The sequence below is a fragment of the Monodelphis domestica genome, chromosome 7 (genome assembly GCF_027887165.1).
Source record: "Monodelphis domestica isolate mMonDom1 chromosome 7, mMonDom1.pri, whole genome shotgun sequence".
In the NCBI taxonomy this organism is placed as follows: domain Eukaryota; kingdom Metazoa; phylum Chordata; class Mammalia; order Didelphimorphia; family Didelphidae; genus Monodelphis; species Monodelphis domestica.
In genome coordinates this window covers 151,743,987-151,764,219 of record NC_077233.1, presented here as the reverse complement: position 1 = coordinate 151,764,219, position 20,233 = coordinate 151,743,987, and the positions used below count along the sequence as shown (strand labels likewise).

General features: G+C 37.9%; 1 protein-coding gene across 6 annotated transcripts in view; it reads left to right on the top strand.

The window, feature by feature from the left end:
* The window catches only part of GRID2IP (Grid2 interacting protein), a 208,483-nt gene that overhangs the window by 41,558 nt on the left and 146,692 nt on the right, over positions 1 to 20,233 (top strand). For all 6 annotated transcript variants that reach the window (XM_056805868.1, XM_056805866.1, XM_056805867.1 and 3 more), the window contains exon 2: positions 5,041 to 5,648. In XM_056805868.1, coding sequence (XP_056661846.1) covers positions 5,049 to 5,648 — 600 coding nt within the window. In that variant the 5' untranslated portion in view covers positions 5,041 to 5,048. The remainder of the gene's footprint in view (positions 1 to 5,040; positions 5,649 to 20,233) is intronic.

Here is a 20,233-nt window from a genome sequence, read left to right as displayed (position 1 = left end):
CAGGAATACTATCCGCCTCCAGAGAAAGAACTGTTGGAGTCATCTTTCACACCAGTGTATTTAAAGTTTTATTTTGAGGTTTTTGTTATGTATGAGTTTCCTCTTATGACAATGACCAATATGGAAGTGTGTTTTGAATTACAATAAAAATAAAGTTAAAAAAAGAAGAAAAATATAGTTTTTCAGAGTAAGTAATAAGAGAAACAAAAGACTTGCAAACTATGGAAGCCTCACACCTATGTGTCATGAATATTTTATTCGAGAAAGGTGTTGGTTAAATGTAATTGAGAAAAAAAATAAAGCATTACTGAAAAAAAAAGTGTTAGAAGACCAAAGCGAAATAATAAAATTTCAAGTGAAATTGATCATATTTTAATAGACTGAAAATAATTCAGTATTCATTTAAGAAGCCTTCCTGAATCAGCTAAATGTATTTAAACCACTTTTTAGAGATCAAAGTTAATACAAAACTAGAAGAAAAAAAGTTTTAAAGATATAACAAATGATTGAAGCAATTCCCACCTGACCTATTTTGAGAAGCCATTGAAATTGAAAAATGAGAAATGGTTATACAAATACCAACAGCTTATAATAATTTCCTAAAGAAGTTTAAGTAATATAAATCAATTATCATTAAGAGAAGAGCAAAAATGTTGAGAAATTACTTCAGCTACCAAATACTTGATCTCCTTTCTAAGAAAAAACATGGCAACCAAGGGCAATTCTAGTTTAGAATAAAAACTCATCTGTAAGATCTTCTGGAGGAGGAAGGAAGAACATTATATGCAGTATTGTCTCACAAAACCGCAAGAAGTAGTGGAGGGGAAAAGACAATTAAAGAAAGTTTGATGAGAAACCCAATTAAGTGAACATATTCCTAAGACATTTGAGGATGAAAATGGGAGGAGAATAGGATTTGTAAATATTTCTGTAACAAACTGTATTCACCATTAAGGCCAGCAGAGTCATCATATTTAAACTTCAACATCATTGCCCAAGGTGAAGAAATATAAATGTGTAGTGGAGAAAATAAAGATGGAAAGAGTACCTGGACTACATCAAGTATACACAAAAGAGGTCCATGTTGGACTGGAAGGATTGAATCTCAAGGTTATCTGAAATATGGACTTTCGTACAAGGCCTGGAAATTTTTCAAAACTTGCTCTTAAAAAAAGCAACCAAGAGGATGTCAATAACTCCCTACTTGTATGATTACTTTCCAATGTCTCCTTAAAATTTTTATGAGACTAATTTAACTCACTGAGAGTATCTTTGATGGAAGTATAAGAAGGGAGCAGACAGATTTTTGCAAGTGATATCCTATGTAATTGTATAGTTCTTTTATTGACTCCAACCTTTTCCCTACAACAAAGGCTAACCTTTAAAACACCAATATTCTTTGGAAGGTGTTATATTGCTGAGTCATGGAATACTCCAGTCTTTGAATAACTGAAGTTACAGTTCACCCAAAGGGCAGTGGTGATAGGCATGGTAGTTGTGAGTTGGCCTCAACATATTAGCAATGAAGAATTGTTCAGTGGTGCAAAGTCTGTCATGGGAAAAATATATGATTCAAAAGAAAGATTAGTTTAGTCACACACTGAGATCAAAGAATAACTTTTGGACAGCCCACATACTCAACTGATCCACTTAATGTCAAGAAATCTAATAAAGGCCCAAACACATTAGATAGATCCTCTGTTTAGTATTAATGAGAAGAAATGAATAAGGAGTGACAAAGAATGGACAGTTATGGATGGATTGTAATCTGTATACTTGGAGGGAGTATTTATATCAATCAGATCACAGATCTAACAAAATATTATGGTTGGATCTAAGAATTGAAACGTATCTCATAGATTATTCTAACACTCTACTACATAAATCTTATGTTTTAGCCCAATGTCTATAAAAAAATGACTCTCCAGTTTCTTCTCAAATAACAAATAAAAGGAAACTCATTTACAGTCTACAATGGTATCTATTTCCTTTTCAGCTTTAATTGTTGTAAAGTTCTTCATTAAAATGGGCCAAAATTTACTATCATTGGCCTGTCCTTCTTTTGCCCTCTTGAGCCATACTAAATAAAACTAATCTGATCCCTTTTTGTGTGGTGTAGAGAACTGATTCTGGAGTCAGGAGGACCTGGGTTAAAATCCACCTCCCATACATCTGGCTATGTGACTCTAGGCAAGTTTTTTAACTTTTAAGTGTCCAAGAAACTTTCTGTCATTATAATTTGCAAAGCAGTCACTGAATTTCTTTGGTAGAAGAAGTTTCCTTGGCAGAATTTCTCTATTGCTGATGAAATCACAGGTTGAAGTCCCTCCCCTCCAAATCCTTTTTCATATTATACCCATTCAGTTATTTGAAGAGTGTGGTCACATTTCCCTTGCTAGCTCTATTCTCTGCTTCTTCAAGTAATGTTCTTAAGGCATGATCTCCAATATGCTCTTATTTGCCATTCTGTGAATATACCCTGGCTTCTCAGGATCCTTTCTAGAACTGGCACCTAGAACTGAATATAGAATTCTAGGTGTGAACTAATTTAGATAGAATACAATAAAAGGGTCACTTCCTTCATTTTGGACATGTCTTCTTTTACTGCAGCTTAAGACAGCATTAAAATGTTGCTGAATCAGTCCATTTTATTGATTTATTATGAGTTTGCAGTTCAATAAACTCACTAAATTGTTATGCCACATTTCCAGCATGCTGTACTTAGGTGATTGATTCTTTTTTTCTCCCTAAGTGGAGGATTTTATATTTATCCCTATCAAACTGTATCTAATTCAACAAATGTTTATTCAGTATCTAGTTATATAAGACACCATGCTAGAAGATAAGATGGAGTCCATTATCTCAGGTAATTTGTTTTACACAGATTTATATACACATGTGTGCACATGTACATATATATACATGGTATTGATGCATATATGTAAACATGCATGTGTGCATGCCTATGTATGTACACACATATCTATGGTGTTCAAGTTGGCCCATCATTCTAGCCTATACAGATCTTTCTGGATGCTCATCTTCTCATTTAGCATTTAATTACCCTTCTTAGTCTTGTGGTGTGCTTTTTATGCCTTTATGTCAGCTGTTGATTTGAGGGGAAAAAGCTAAACTGGTCAGGGCTAAAGACACAGTCCTTAGCACTCCAAACCTCCTTCCAGGCTTACATCAATATACAATATAGTACAGAGGTGGAAAAAGAGAACAGTAGGAGGGAATCTGACAGAAGCTGAGATCCTAGAAATTGAAGGCCAATCTTTAATAGAGCTGAAGAAAGAACTTGAACAGCTAATTGTTCTTTAGGTTTCATAGTAGGATACTGATGTATTTTCCCCTTGGAGCACCTCATCATTTTAATAGATTGTGACTTTATTGGTGAAGGTATTTCTTCTGCCATTGCAAACTGCAACTCTTTCATGCCTTTGTCATAGGTATTTCAGAGCAATTGCCAAAAATTGAAGAAAAAAACTGCTTTCCTGGTAATGAGCTTCTCTGAATTGGGTGATACTAAAGTTAATCTTTGGATGTCAGATACATGAGGACCACACTTCAGTTCTTCACAGATTTGCAGACTTGCATTCTGTAGGCAGAATAGGAGATCCTAGGACTAAGGGTTTTCTTCCAAGTTGCATCGAAGCCTCACAGAAGATTTTGTTTCTGTGTACATTTTACAGAATAGTGTCTCCAAGACATCAAAGAATATTGGGAGAAGAAAATCCCAGTATAATCCTCTAGGTGTACCTCAAGGATCTGTGGCTTTTCTTGGAGGGGATATTTCTTTTAGAAATACAATTTCTTTAGCTCTTCTACAATTCAGTAGATTCCTTCAAAGGTGGTTGTGGCCTAGAAATCATTACCCTGTGGCCTACCTAATGATGAACCTACTGAAATGAATTGGACTGGTTTTCATGCAGCAGACACATACTTGATCATTGGATCCACACTCTTCATCTTTTCAGGTTGGCATATAACCTTGCCAGAGGTTATGCTTTGCTGGCATAACCGTTAAGAACTCAGGACTATCTCCATACCAAAATGAGGCATTTGAAAATTACTAACTATGAATTATCATTATAATTATTCTGATGTTTATTAACTAGGCTCTAGGACTAGAGAATGACTTGAAGCCCAAGGGACTGAAGGTTTTAAGATTCTTGTCTTCCAATCCTAAATTTTTTTTATCTTTAGAGACTTTTAGGGAAAGTGGTATAGACGAGGTTGGGTGACATGTTGACAATGTTGGCATTTCCAATTTCCAATTAAGTAAATAAGGATGCCCTCTGGTGTTTCTCTTTTTCTCCTTTCTTTCCCAGCCAACTTTGCATTCTATGGGGAACTCAGTGACACAGGGTTTGAAAGTATTACAAAAATTAAAAGCACTAATTCCTCTATCATTTTTAGATTTACAGATCTTCAACATGACAGTCTTGTAAAGTAGAGTATGAAAAATCTTCACTCTCATTTTATAGATGAGAAACTGTCACTGTTAGCTGGGACTCATGCCCAGGCTGTCTGAGAAGTTCAAGGCATTTTTAAAATTCCGGAACATTATCAATCAGCCAAAAAAATCTTTGTTAAGGACTAAATCCTAGGAGACAAAAACATAAGGCCTTGACCTTGAGAATCTCACATCCTAGTGGAAGAGACAATATGCAAAAAATAAATGCATATAAGAAATATATAGTTTATATGAAAAGTCATCTCAGAGGGAAAGCACTAGCTGAAAAAAAAAAAAGAGTATGTGAGTTAGGAAGGAGGAAATCCAGGAAGGACCTGCAGAAGGTAAAATTTGAGTTGAGGCCTGAAGCAAGCTAGAAAGCCCCAACAATAATCCGAAGGAACACCCTGACTTGGGTACTCACTATTTGTAGCATTTCTAGAATGAGTCAATTGGGCCTGACTGTAGTTATTTGGTCAGAGACTGAAGAAGAGCCTGGTGAGATGAAAGATGAAGTGTAAAATTCTTCGGGGTATTGTGAAGGTTTCTCATCTATATTTTGCATGATCTTCTCTTCCTAGGCACCGTCATGCCAGTGAGCAATCAAGGCTGGCCTGAGGAATTTGGCTTCAGGATTGGTGGGAATGGTCCATGCTACATCCTCCAGGTAGAAGAAGGGAGCAGTGCCCACCTGGCTGGACTCCAGCCTGGAGATCAGATCCTGGAGATTGAAGGCCAACCTGTAACCTCCCTGAATTTCCAGAGCCTGATGAGCTTAGCTCAGCAGTGCGAGAATGTACCTCCTAGCATCGGGGTGGTGTCCCGGGTCCAGCAGATTGAGCTTCCGTCTGGTCCCAATGGTAGCTTTGGTTTCACCCTGCTGAGGGGCACTCCCTTACAGGTGGGGAGTGTTAGTGCTGGTTCCCCGGCAGAAGAGGCTGGCCTCAAGGCTGAAGATTACATTCTAGAGATTAATGGCATCCCTGTGAGACAGTATGAAATGGCGAATCTCCTCATTGAGTCCTGCCAGGGGAAAGCACTAGGTCTGGGGCTGCTAAAACTGGGGAAACATAACCGAAGCTACAGCAGTAGCAGCAGCGATAGCAGCAGCAGCATCCCAGAATTTGTGCAGAGCCCTGAGGCTGTGCATCTGGAAAGGAGACACAAGGCCAAGGAGTTCAACAAAAAGGTGAGGTTCATATCTAGAGCATAGTTGCCAGGGAGAGTAGCTCATCTATTATTTTAGACAGCAGCTACCTTTCTAGTTGAAAGAGTATAGAAAAAAGGGGTCACTATATGGGTGAGCTGTGTGACCATGGGGGAAACATTCAGCCTCTCTGAAGCTCCTTTATTTTCCTCACCTAGAAAGTGAATGGGGTTAGATATCGATGTTCTCTCTCATTTTGAAATGAAGTTTTCATTTTAACTTTACCACTTGGCACTTTATATGTCTTTCCATTTTACTTCTGAAGATGCTCAGTGAGCTAGGACAATGTTAGTCCCCTGAGAGCATCTGTTGAGTTGCATATAAAGTCATCAAATGTTTTGATGTGTTTGGTATGCTCGTGGGGAGGGTCGTTTACAAAGAAATATAATGTGGCTTCTAGATTTAAGCTGAAGAAATAAGACACACAAAAACTCCCTCTCCCCCCTCCTCCTTTTCTTTGCTCCTAGTGAGGTGCCTATCTCTACCTGGTTAAGGTTTAGGGGGGTATCCTTTATGGATCATGTCTTCCCCTTCCCTTCAAGATAGGGTGTATGTCTCTGTGTGTGTGTGTGTACACCTGCATTGATGCTCCCCTTTCTAACTCCCAGGGTCTATGGACCTTGTTCCCTCTTCCTTCTGGGGTCTGGGTGCTGTGCAAGTTCCAGGCATGGGGCTAGGGGAGATCCTTAGCTTTGAACCCCCATCCTTGGGTAGCTGATCCTCAGGGCAGAGAAGAAATGTTTGTGTTGGAATTAAAGAAGGGATAGTTGACACATTCTGGCAAGAGCAGAGTCTTTGTAGCCTTTGCCAGCTATATGTCCTTTCCCTGAGGTGCATGTATACTTTGTTGTACCTTTTGAGAAAAGGAGGTGGAGCTCTGAATTCAATTCTAAGATACTAGATACTTCTCTTCCTCTTCCAAACTGAGAAGCCAAATGTTATCCTGAATGTTCCACAGTGCTGTTTCTTGTGCCCTATCCCCTTTCCCACTTGTCTCAGCTCTCTACCTTCCTTAGCCTGTGACTGAGGGGACCCCCATCTCCCCCTCCTTATTCAGCACTACAGCTGATCCCTAGTTAAATACAGAATTGTAAAGGGGAGAGTGTGTTTCTCTCCTTAGCAGTTATTTTGGTAGTTATGAGACTTCTGTTCCCCTTAATATCCCAAACCTTGATTCATGGCAGTGACTTGGGAGAGGGCTGGTAGATTGTTCTTCCCCAGTCCTTCCTTGTTCCCTATGCTTTGGCTGATGTCTTATAAATAGCCTGAGCTAGGAAAAAAAAGAGATAAAGAGATCTATGACTTCACTGGTAGGGGTAATCATTTCAGCGACTCTTTACAGTCCCACTAGATCTTGGTAGGCAGACATGATGAATTGATTCTCCACATCACTCTCCTTAAATCATTACCCCATGGCCTACCTTCTTTCAATGAGTTTCTTTCACACAGTGAAGTATTTTTTTAGATAATGATAATAATAATAATGATTAACATGCAGTACTTTAAAGTTTGTAAAGTGTTTTACATATATGTCACAACAATCCTATGAGGAAGGTGCCCTTATTATTATTATTTTCATCCTCATTTTACAGATGAGAAAACTGATGTAAGCATGTTAAATTATTTGCTCAGGGTCGCACAGTCAATAAGTATTAGAAACAGGTTTCTAATCTGTTTATTTTTCTGATTCTAAGTAATAATAGCTTACTTTTATATTGTATTTACTATATGCCAGGCACTGTCATAAGTACTTTACATTAATTATCTCATTTGATCCTCACGATCACTTTGGGTGGTGGTTGCTATTATTATCTTGATTCTACAGAAGAGGAAACTGAGGCAAATAGAGGTTAAGTAATTTATCCAGGATCATATCACTAGTTAGGTCAAATTTTAATTCAGGTCTTCCTGACTCTTTTATGAAGTCACTATACTCCCCACAGTGACTCTTCCAAACTTTTTTTATACCTCCTCAAACCTCCCATGATGGCTCCTCCTCTCTGAACTCTCTTAGTTAAGAACCTGGCCTTATATTTTCAGAAAAAATTGAAGCCATTTTCTGTGAGCTCCCTCTTTTCTTCTCTTCCCCATCTCCTATCTTTTCAAGTGCCTTCTGGCACTCTCTTCTTTCATCTGTCTCCTAAAATGAAGTGGTCTTATTCCTTACCAAAGCTAACTTTTCTACTTGTTCAAGCAGTACTACTGGTTCCTGTCCCCTCCAACATATTTGGTAGTCTCTGTCATTGCCACCATTTCACTTATTTTCAATTTCTTCCTTTCCTATTGCCTACAAACATGCCCATGTCTTCTCTATCCTGAAAAACCCCCTTTATTTGATCCTTGCATCCCTAATAACTATGATCCTGAATCTCTTTTCCCCTTTATAGCAGAACTCCTCAAAAAGGCCATCTACAGTAAGTGTCTCCACTTTCTCTCCTCTCACTCTCTTCTTAACCCTTACAATCTGGATTCTGACTGTATTATTCCACCAAAATTGGTCTCTCCAAAGTTCCTATGATCTCCTGGTTTTTAAATCCTGTGAACCTTTTCTCAATCCTCATCCTCCTTGACCCCTCCGTAGCCTCTGACATTGTTGATCATCCTCTTCTCCTTGATAATTTCTTCTCTCTGGGGTTTTGGGACATTGTTTTCTTTTGATTCTATTCTAACCTATGACTACTCCTTTGCTATCTTCTCCAGATCACACCTTCTAACTGAAAGTATCCCTCAAGGTTCTGTTCTGACTCTTGTCTGCTTCTTCTATACTTCACTTGGTGATCTCATGAGCATCCATGGATTTAATTAAATCATCTCTACCTTTCCTACCTACTCTCTCTGCTGACTTCCAATCTTACCTCTTCAAATGCTTTTTAGAGTTCAGTAGACATCTTAAACTCCATCTGTCCAAAATGGAACTCATTATCTTTTCCCTTAAACTCTTCCCCATTCTGCTTCTACCTTCCCTATTATTATGGAGGGAAAAACCATTCTCCCAGTGCCTCAGACTTGCCACCCAGGAGTGATTCTGGATTCCTCACTATTTCTCACCCTCTTTAACCAAGTTGTTGCCAAGTCCTGTTGATTTCATCTTTACAACATCTCTTGAATATGCCCTTTCTCTTCTCTGACACTGCAACTACTATAGTGCAGGCTCTATACTTCATGTACAGAATATTGCAACAGTCTTCTGATGAGTCAGTCTACCTCATGTCCCTTTCCATTCCAATTCATTCTCAAGTCTTCCACTAAAGACATTTCCTTCCTTCTTTCCTTTCTTCCCTTCCTCCCTTTCTCCCTCCTCTTCCTTCCTCCCACTCTTTCTTCCTTCCTTTCTTCCTTTCCTCCCTTTCTCCCTCCTCTTCCTTCCTCCCACTCTTCCTTCCTTCCTTCCTTCCTTCCTTCCTTCCTTTCTTTCTTTCTTTCTTTCTTTCTTTCTTTCTTTCTTTCTTTCTTCCTTCCTTCCTTCCTTCCTTCCTTCCTTCCTTCCTTCCTTCCTTCCTTCCTTCCTTCTTTCTTTCTTTCTTTCTTTCTTTCTTTCTTTCTTTCTTTCTTTCTTTCTTTCTTTCTTTCTTTCTTTCTTTCTTTCTTTCTTTCTTTCTTTCTTTCTTTCTTTCTTTCTTTCTTCCTTTCTTTCTTTCTTTCTTCCTTTCTTTCTTTCTTTCTTTCTTTCTTTCTTTCTTTCTTTCTTTCTTTCTTTCTTTCTTTCTTTCTTTCTTTCTTTCTTTCTTTCTTTCTTTCTTTCTTTCTTTCTTTCTTTCTTTCTTTCTTTCTTTCTTTCTTTCTTTCTTTCTTTCCTTCCTTCCTTCCTTCCTTCTTTTTTCTTTCTTTCTTCCTTTTTCTCCTTCCTTCCTTCCTTCCTTCCTTCCTTCCTTCCTTCCTTCCTTCCTTCCTAACTTATCTCTTGGAATTGATACTAAGTATCAGTTCCATTAAACAAAAATAAATAAATGTTGGGAAGCAATTATCTGAGCCATACTAATATTTTAATGTAGAAAGCTGTAAATTGTCAGGGTCCAGGTCCATCTCAGCTCAGCCAAAGATGCAGAGGTGAGGAAACAAGTATATCAGAGTCTATGCAGAAATGTCATTACACAAAGTGGGATCAGCTGAATGTTTCTTCAAGTGGGGAGGGGGTGGAACAACCAGAGTTTTCATTTTCTTCATTCTTCAAGAAAGTAGTTTTCCCATCTTCAGGCCAGTTGCATCATTTCTGTTACATATATGGTAAAAAGGCAAGGTCACTTCTATAGCTTCAAAGTCACTTGAGATGTCGTAAATTTCCAGTTTTAGGAGTATCTGGACACATTCCAGGATACTGACGGCATGCTCACAAATCCCTTTGGCAAGGATATCCTGCTAAGGCATTTCTTATTTTAGTCACAATATGATTATTGATGACTGATTCTCATACACATTTATTCAATCAATTAATAATTGGGATTATTCCTTACATCTTATCACTAAAATACTGATTATCTGATAGGATTATAAGCAGAGAATATACAGTTACACAGAGGCATAAAATAGTGGATATAAACTGAAATTGGTTAATTAGATTATTTTTTACAGTTCCAAGGCAGAAGAATGGTAAGGGCTAGGCACCTGACATTAAGTAACTTGCCCAGGGTCACACAGCTAGGCAGTGTTTGGGGTCTGATTTGAATCCAGGTCCTTCCAACTCCAAATCTGGCACTCTGTGCTTCCACTATGCTATTTAGTTACCCATGAGTTTCTTTCAAAGGTCAGTTAAAGTACCACCTCCTATATGACAACTGGTTCGTTCTTCCTCTCTCTAAAAATTAATTTATGTTTATTTTGTGCATATGTATATATACCAACATACATATATATTTATAGAAATAAATTTATATAATACATGCACACACATATACCTACTGTCTTCCCTCACTAGAATGTGAGCTCCTTGAGGATAGGGATTGATTCTCTTTTTGCCTTCTCATTCCCACTGCTAAGTGTGCTGCCTGGCACCTAGTAACCATTTAATAAATTCTTATTGACTGATAATTGGTAGGCCTTGCCAGAACTTGAACTGCCCTAGCACAGATTTCTAGAACCAAGGATCAATTACTTTTTGATAACAGTGAGGCATCAGAGGAAAATATTAGTGGAAGTTAATAATGAAAGATTTAAAGAACAATTCAAACTAACAGATATTCTCTCGAGATAAGTACTTTAGCAGTTTTAGGAAGGACAAGATTATTTTGGAACAGTGTAATCTGGGAAGGATTTATGGAAGAGGTAGACTTGAGCAAGAATGAAGAATAAGTAAGGGTTAGAAGCATGGTGAATAGGGGAAGGTAGACATTTCAGGAGGTAGAACAGGCCTAGGTCAAACTGAGGTAAACAAAATGTTTGTTCAGGGACAGTGATGTAGTAGATGGTTTTGATAGATACATAGCTGGAGAAATCTGACAAGATAAGAAGGAACCAAAGTCTTCCCACTGAATTATCGACTAGTGTGTTGAGATGTTGTTGGAAAGATCTGGTAATCATTGTAGTAATCCACCTAACAGATAAGTCTCTGGGGATAGTGATGAGAAAGGAAGGGAATAAATTGGAGTTACATTTTTATTTTTTAAAATTAATTTTATTTCAGTAAAGATTTCCCAATTACATGTACAATTTTTTAAAAAATAATTAAAAATTTTTTGAATTTCAAATTCTCCCCTCTTTCCTATTTTTTCTCTCTTCTTGAGAATGCAAGAAATTTGATGTCAATTATACATGTGAAGTCATGCAAAACTTATTTCCATATTAATCATATTGCACAAGAAACCTCAAACAAAACAATAAAAATAAAGTAAGAAGTATGCTTTAATCTGCATGCAGAGATGATCAGTTCTCTGGCAGTGTATATTCATCATGGGGCCTTTGGAATTGTCTTGAAACATATTCTAGATCAGAGTAGTCAAGTCTTTCATAGTTGATTATTTTTACAATATTGCTATTACTATATACAATATTCCCTCCTGGTTCTGTTGAATTATATTTTGAAAGAAAAATCAACTAATAGAATATGGGGTAAGGAGAGAGAGATGTCAGGCATGACTCTGGAGTTTTGAAGGAGTGGGAGAATCATGATACCATTAATAGAAATGGAAATTCAGGGATGCAGTTGGCCTGATAGGGAGAGGTTAATTTAAGCTTAGAGTTAAGCTTGATGTGTAGGTTACTGTACCCCTTTGTAACAAAGTCACTGCTAACAGATTTTAAGTGGGCATATCTTTGCAACAATTTCAGTGAAATTTTGTTCTTGGACAGACTGATATTTGATTGAAATGAGAGAATTATATCATTCATTGGACTAACCACTGGTTATCATGATATTGTTAGGACATTCAGTTTTTCTCTCTGATGATTTCATTGTCAATATAACAATTTCACAGGCAGGCTGAAGGATTGCTCCATATAGGAGTAATGATTCAAGAGAATTTGTAACCAGCAAAGTGAGGCCTCTATTAGTTCTTGGCATTTCTGATTTTTCTAACAAAACCTGCAAAGGAATAGGCTGATTCTGACCTAATTTAGTACATTTAGTACATTTGCATACTGAAACAGTAGGAGATGATGACTTTGCTTTTGAGTATATTTTACAAAGCAATCTCCAATACTTAATAAAGATATTGGGAAGATAGAACCTTGTAAATCTTATATCAGTCAGTTAAGTCAGTAAGCATTAATTGAGAGTTCACTATGTCCCAGGTACTTTAGATATAAAGGCAAACATTCTTGTGGGATAGACAATATGTAAAACAAGTATATATAAACAAGTTCTATACAGGAGAAATTGCAGCTAATCTCAGAGGGAAGCTTTTAGCATTAAGAGTGAATCAATAAAGGCTTCTTGCAGAATGTGAGATTTTAGCTGAGAATTGAAGGAAGTCAGAAGGAAGAGATGAGGAGGCATGACATTCCAGGACAGCCAGTGAAAATGTCCAGAATCAGGACATGGAATACTTTGCGTAAGGAACAACAAAGACATCTGGATCATAAAGTAGAGAGAAGCAAAGTATGAGAAGACTAGAAAGACAGGAAGGGCCTAGGTTATGCAAGATTTTATAAAAGCCAAAGAGAATTTTATATTTGATCCTGAAAGTGACAGGAATTACAAAGAATATTGGGGTGACATCATTAGACTTGAGCTTTAGGGAGATCACTTTGGCAGCTAAGTAGAGAATGGACAAGAGTGGACTGGAGGCAGGAAACCAGGCAGAAGGCTACTACAGTACTCTAGAGACATGAGGTGATAAGGATCTATACCACCAGAGTGATAGGGGAAAGGAATTATAAAGATTAAAATTTGGGGGAGACTGAGGCAGGTAGAAATTAGTTTCTCTCTGCAAGGAGTATTATATTTTTTAGAGGTTTATTAAGAATTAAGCATTAAAGAGAATACAGGATAAGGAAAACGTGCCTAGGCCAGTGGCCTAGACAAGACCCCACCTACATTATGGAAAGAGCCACGTCTGCTCCAAACGGAAGTCCAAAAAGAGAGAGCTCAAAAGCCTTTATAATCAGCTTAAATACCTTCTTGATCTCCCCCACCTCAGAATTCCATGAAATTACAAAGCATTTTGGGGAAGTGGAGCAAGGACTTGTGGGGATTGAAGTCCAGAGTTCAAATCTCAATTTTATAGAATGTATACTGTAGGTCTGCCTGTCTGTCTGTCTCTCTCCACTCACCCCCTTCTTTACATATTCAATACTATCTGGCCAAATTCTACTATCTGCCTTTCCTACTTCACTTTCACCTTATATGGATCAGACATTTTCCTAACTGCTAAAGATGCAAACAATGAAAACAGTCTTTGACCTCAAAGAACTTACCAAGAGAACCAATATTCCTCTTCATCTTTTATACATGTGAAGATTTATTCTTTGATTTATAACTGTAGCTTTTATTTGCAGAATCTGCTACTAATTTTTAAAATTAAAATTTGTTTTGTTCCTACTTGTTGCCCTAAAGCATCTTCCCCTCCTTTTCCAAAAGGAGTGGTGATGTATTCAAATATAACTTGTTGAGTGCTAGGTAAATATGCTGTTGCTGGTCCAACCTGTAAATCTTTTCCTGAGGCTTTGAATATAACATTTCTTAAGCCTTTCCTACTTTGTATCTCACTTTGGACTGATACACAAGATACATAAGATTGATACATAAGATACATAGCTAAGTTTTTATTTTATTTGGTCAGTTTAAAACATTATTCCTTGGTTACAAAAATCATATTCTATTTCTCCCTCCCCTCCCCCTTCCCTTCCCATTGCCAATGTGCAATTCCACTGGGTATTACATGTGTCCTTGACCAGAACATATTTCCATGCTGTTGGTGTTTGCATTAGGATGATCATTTAGAGTCTTCATCCCCAACCATATCCCTTCAACCCATGTAGTCAAGCAGTTGTTTTTCTTCTGTGTTTCTACTCCCACAGTTTTTCCTCTGAATGTGGATAGTGTTTTTTCTCCTGTAACCCTCTGAGTTGTTCAGGATCACTGCATTGCCACCAATGGAGAAGTTCATTACATTTGATTGTATCACAGTGTATCAGTCTCTGTGTACAATGTTCTTCTGGTTCTGCTCCTCTCACTCTGCCGCAATTACTGGAGGTCTTTCCAGTTCACATGGAATTCCTCCAGTTCGTTATTTCTTTGAGCACAATAGTATTCCATCACCAACATATACCATGACTTGTTCAGCCATTCCCCAATCAAAGGGCATCCCCTCATTTTCCAGTTTTTTGACATGGCTAAGTTTTGAGACCAGAGTTGACAGATTGTACGTGAAGAACTTCTATCCTTCCTCAGGAAAGCCTCAGACTGATATGCTTTGAAATTCTGAGGAAGAACACTGTTAATGGTTAAATTGTTAAACCTTTCAGCAACATAGCAATGCTGATAGTACATGCCTCATGCCTAGTATGCTGATAGTATGTAGTCTTGGTACCTAGTACAGTGTCTGGCACATAGTAGAAATTTAATGCTTTCTTGGTTGGTAGATTGATATGTATGCCAGAGTACTTTAGAGAGTTTAAATGTGCCTTCATAGGCATTTTCCCATTTGATTCTCAAAATAGCTCTGAGAAATAATGAGAATAGGTATAATTATTTTCATTTTACAGTTGAGAAAACTGAGGTTCTTAAACCAAATATATCAAAAACAGAACTCATTGTCTTTTCCTTACAACATTCTTTTCCTTCCAATGCTCCTAAGTTCCCTGTTGTCAAGAATACCACTGTCCTTCCAATGACCTGGATTCACTACTTCAGCATCACCTGACTTTTCTCTGTCTCTTATTCCACAAACCTAATTTGTTGCCAAGTCTTGATGGTTTTGTTCAACATCTTTCTCCTTCATTTCCTTTGCTTTCCTCAGACAGCCACCAATTTCATTCAAGCCCTCATCACTTCTTACTTGGACCATTGAATATACTTTTAATTAGTTTCTCTCCTTCCAATCTCTTCCTTTTCCAATCCATATTCCAGAGAGTTGTCAAAGCAATCTTCCTAAAGTACAGGTCTGGCTACATCACTTTTGTGGTTAAAAGTCATCAGTTGTTTCCTATTGCCTCTAACTTAAAAGGAAAACTCTCCCTGACATTTAAAGTCTTTCAGAGATTGGCTCTAGGCTATACTTCCATGTTTATTTCAATTTGTTAAACTTCACAAGCTCTATCTGTGTTACTGCCAAACTGGCTGATTGTTGTATCCCAAATTTAAGATTTCCATCTCCTATCTTTATGCCTTTGCACAGGTGACCCCTTAAATGCAATGCTCCCCTTTATCATCTTTGTCCAAGGGCCTGAAGAATAGAAGTGCTCCCCAAGTCCACTAGCCCTGCATTGACCTTCCCTTTTGAGTCCTCATCTAGGGGAGCAAACTTTATGGAGTAGGGTCCCCATGTCTCTGCCACTACAACCAATGACCAATTGTGGGAATAGCAGTGCCCCCCATCCCTGATTATGTTTATAGCCTTCTCCCCTTCCTCAGCCATATCTAGGAGAGCCTCTCTTGTGAAGATGGAACCTAGCAACTGACATTGTAGGGGCTAGCCACATTCCCTGCCAGTCTCAGCAGCCACAACTAGTAAAGACCCAGAAAAGAAAGGTCCTGCTACCCACGGCCTTGGCACTGTCAAATGGTTCAACATTAGAAATGGATATTATGAAATGTACCTAAAGATGCATTACCATGTGCTTTGTTGTTGTACCTTCTATACCACTTGCATCTGAAACCTCAACTTTTTGTTTTTCTCTAGCAGAACATGAGCTACTTGAAGGTGTAGATGACATTGCTTTTCATTCACTCAACTGAACCCCTAAATCCTTTTGAGGTTCAGCTCAAGTATCACTTCCACCAGGGGCTCTGAAGGAGCCTTTTCTGATCTCCCTCTCACTCCCAGTTAGTGTTCAAATCCTACTACATCAAATCCTACTCTTTTCAAGTCTATTCCTTCTTCCATATGACAAAGTTATTCTGTCTTCCCTTTCTAAATATTCTCCAAGTTTAACATCTTAATTCCCTCAAATAATCTTCATATGACTCAAACATATAACTCAAATGGCCCCCCTTCCAACTGGCTATCTTCCTCTGGACACTGTAGTGGCCAGAACCGAACAGAATATTTCTTTTTTTTTTTTGAGGAATATTTAGGTTTTTATTTATTTATTTATATAATTTGATCTTTTTAAATTATACCAAAGACTAGTAGTGTTTAAGTGGCCAGACTCTGTCTCTGTCTATCCTCAGACCCACAAGGAGCCAAGACAGCTTCCTCAGGTTTCCTTTTTTCATTCTACTTGAGCAAGGTTTGCCCCCAATACCAAATGGGAATCAGAGTAGCATTCATGAAGAGTTTGTGAGTTCAGTAGAATACCTTGCAGTACAAGGGTGTCTTCACAGGTCTGGAATCGATGATCCTGAACTCTTTTCATGTTTCTCTTGCTCTTTGTGTTTGGATGTCAAACTTTCCACTGAGTTCTGGTCTTTTCTTTGCAAATACTTGGAAATCTTCTATTTTGTTGAATGCCCATACTTTCCCCTGGAAGTATATAGTCAGTTTTGATGGGTAGCTGATTCTTGGTTGGAGACCCATTTCTCTTGCCTTTCTGAATATCGTGTTCCGTGCTTTGTGGTCTCTTAACGTGTTTACTGCTAAGTCATATGTGATCCTTATGGGGGCTCCTCTATATCTGAAGTTCCTCTTCTTGGCTTCTTGTAAGATTTTCTCCTTAGCTTGGAAGCTCTTGAATTTGGTGATTACATTCCTGGGGATTTTCTTTTGGGGATTTAGTATAGAGGGTGTTCTATGAACCCTTTCTATTTCTATTTTGCCCCCTTGCTCGAGAACATTAGGGCAATTTTCTTCGATGATTTCTTGTAGTATGGCATTGAGATTTTTGTTTATCTCTGGTTTTTCGGGTAGACCAATGATTCTCAAGTTATCTCTCCTTCCTATGTTTTCCTGGTCTGTCACCTTGTCAGTGAGATATTTTATGTTTTCTTCTAATTCATTGATTTTTTGACTTTGCTTTATTAATTCTTGCTGTTTTGCAAGATCATTGTCTTCCAGTTGCTTAATTCTGGTCTTTAAGGACTGGTTTTGCTTTTCAGTTTGGTCTGCCCTGCTTTTTGAGGCTTCCAGCTGTTTTTCCAATTGGGAGTTCTTGTCTGTCAGACTGTTGACCTCTCTCTGAATTTCTTTCCATTTTTCTTGCCAGAAGGTTTCCATCTTTTGGATAAACTCCATTTTAAGATCTTCCAGAGCTTGTGGATAATTTCCATTTTGGGGGGCATGTTTTGTTTTTGTTTGAATTTCATCCTTTCTCTTCTGTCGCCTGGGTTTTCCCTCCACAAAAGCTTTCAATTGTCACTTTTTTCCCTTTCTTCTTGGAGGGTTGATCTTAGGCAGTGTGAGCCATCCCTTTGGTGGTTTTCCCTTTCCTTTTTGGTCAGAGGTCTGGGTGATATGGACAGGTTTTCTGTGGATTTAAGTTGCCTCAGACTAGTTCTTCCCAGCCTCCGCGGTTTGTTAGCGCACCTGCCCCCATGCTCTTCTCTCTGGTGCGCAGGAATTTCCTGTAAAACAGCTCTGAGGGGTAGTTCTCTGGTAATCCCTGTCAGTTTCCAAGGACCCTGGCATGCCCCCCCCCTCACTACAGCGAGGAGTGGAGCTTTGGCCTCAGGCAGTTTCTACAGTTTCTCGAGACTCCACACTGTTCGCAGTTTGCAACCCTGTGGTCTTCACGCTCTCCAGTGCATAGGGTTCTCCAGTGAAACCACCCTGAGAGGTAGTTCCCTAGCAGTCTTCCTTAGATCCCAGGGACCCTGGTGTGCCCCCCCAGACAGAGACATTCCTCATTCACTCACTGTCTCTGGTGAGCGCGCTGGCCCCTACTCTGGTGCAAGCTTTTCCTCCTTCTTATAGTGTGGAAATGTTCACTCCCCACGTACCTTCGTTGCTGTGGCGTACTGGAGAGTCCCTCCGTTCTTCCAAGGATGATTTTTATGCTCTTTTGAGGTAGTCTATTTCATTTGGTGCCAGGGGAGAGGAAGCAATTAGCGTCTAGATTGCAGCCATGTTTACCCGGAAGTTCCCTGAACAGAATATTTCATATGTGATCTGCCTAGGACAAATACAAAAGAACTATCACCACCTTAGACCTAGAGACTAAAATAAAGTTAAAAATGTGTTCATATTAAAAGAGGGATCTCTTTTAATATGAACACATTTTTAACTTTATTTTTAAATATTTTATAATTTATATATATATATAGTTCATAATTATAATATTATTTTTTTAAAACCTTCACCTTCCATCTTAGAGTCAATACTGTGTATTAGTTCCAAGGCAGAAGAGCAGTAAGGGTTAGGCAATGGGGATTAAGTGACTTGCTCAAGGTCACACAGCTGGGAAGTATCCAGATTTGAACTTAACTTTATTTTTGACTATCACATCACATTTGTTGATTCATATTACACTTGCAGTCTGCTAAAACTCAGATCCTTTTCAGACAAATGACTATTGTCATGCCTCCCTGTCTTCTACTTGTGAAGCTGATTAAAAAACAAACAATGTGGAACATTTAATCTTATTCAAATTCATCTTAGATTTGGCCCAGTATTCTAGCCTGTCAAAATCCTTTATTTTGGCTCTCCTCAGCTTTGTACCATCCTCAAATTTAATAAACACACCATCTCTGTCTTCATCCAAGGCATTGATAAAAATGCTCAATGGCGCAGGGCCAAGGATAGATCCCAGGGACACTCCATAACAGGCATCCTTTTAGGTAAGGACTAAATGACTTCCCTTTGGGATCAGCCCTTCAGCTTGTTCCAAACTCACCTGGAATGACAATAAATTGCTTTATGGCTGTCCATCATTCCTATGACTTCCCAGACTGAAACCACATACTATATATAATCATATATATATATATATGTATATATAGATATATATATATGTGCATGTATGTATATGTATATACATACTTATATTATATGGTAGCCCCAAACCCTATCTATAAATCTATATCTATCTATAAAATATATATGATAAAAATTTATAAATATATAATAAACAAATAATATAAAATAAATATATCTCTCAATATAAATAAATCTATAAATAAAATAACTGTCTGTGAATATATATGTGTAAGCATACATATATGTAGCTATATATTTACATATTCAATGTGTTTACATATTTATATACACACACATAGCAGCTAGGAAGCACAGTGAATAGAGTGCTTGGCCTGAAGTCAAGAAAACCTGAGTTCAAATCCAGTCTTAGGAATTTAACTGTGTCACCCTGGGCAAGTTAGCCTCTGTTTGCCTTAATTTCTTCATCTATAAAATTAAGATAATAATAGCACTTACTTCCCAGAATTGAATTAGGTAATAATTGTAAAATATAAAGAGCTAGGGGGCTCAGTGGACAGAGCCAGGCCTGGAGATAGGAGGTCCTGGGTTCAAATGTGATCTCAGATATTCCTTAGCTGTGTGACCCTGGGCAAGTCACTTAACTCCAATTGCCTAGCCTTTATTGCATGTCTGCCTTGGAAATGATAGTATTGACAGGAGGTAAGGGTTGTTTTTTTTTTAATAATTACTATGTAGTAAGTGCTATATAAATATTAGCTATTATTATTACGCTATTAAAGTAAACACTAAGAAAAAAAACGTTTACATAATTCAGTGAGGTTAATATAAGAAGAAAAGATACAGACTGGGAAGAATAATCATTTTATTAAATGGCTCTGATAAAATCTGATACCCCAAATCTAGAGGGAATGGATACAAATTGGTATGACTAAATGATGTTTACTAAGAGTTGAGTGGTAAATGCAAATAATTTTCAAAAGCAAAAATGCAAATCATCAATACCTCTCTAATTGTTCAAGATCACTAGCTTTGCTGTTCACTATCTGGAGTTCAAATCTGACCTCAGACACTTCTTAGCTGTGTGACCCTGGGCAAATCATTTAATCCCAGTTGCCTAGCCTTTACTACTCTTGCCTTGGAACTGACACTTAGTATCAATCC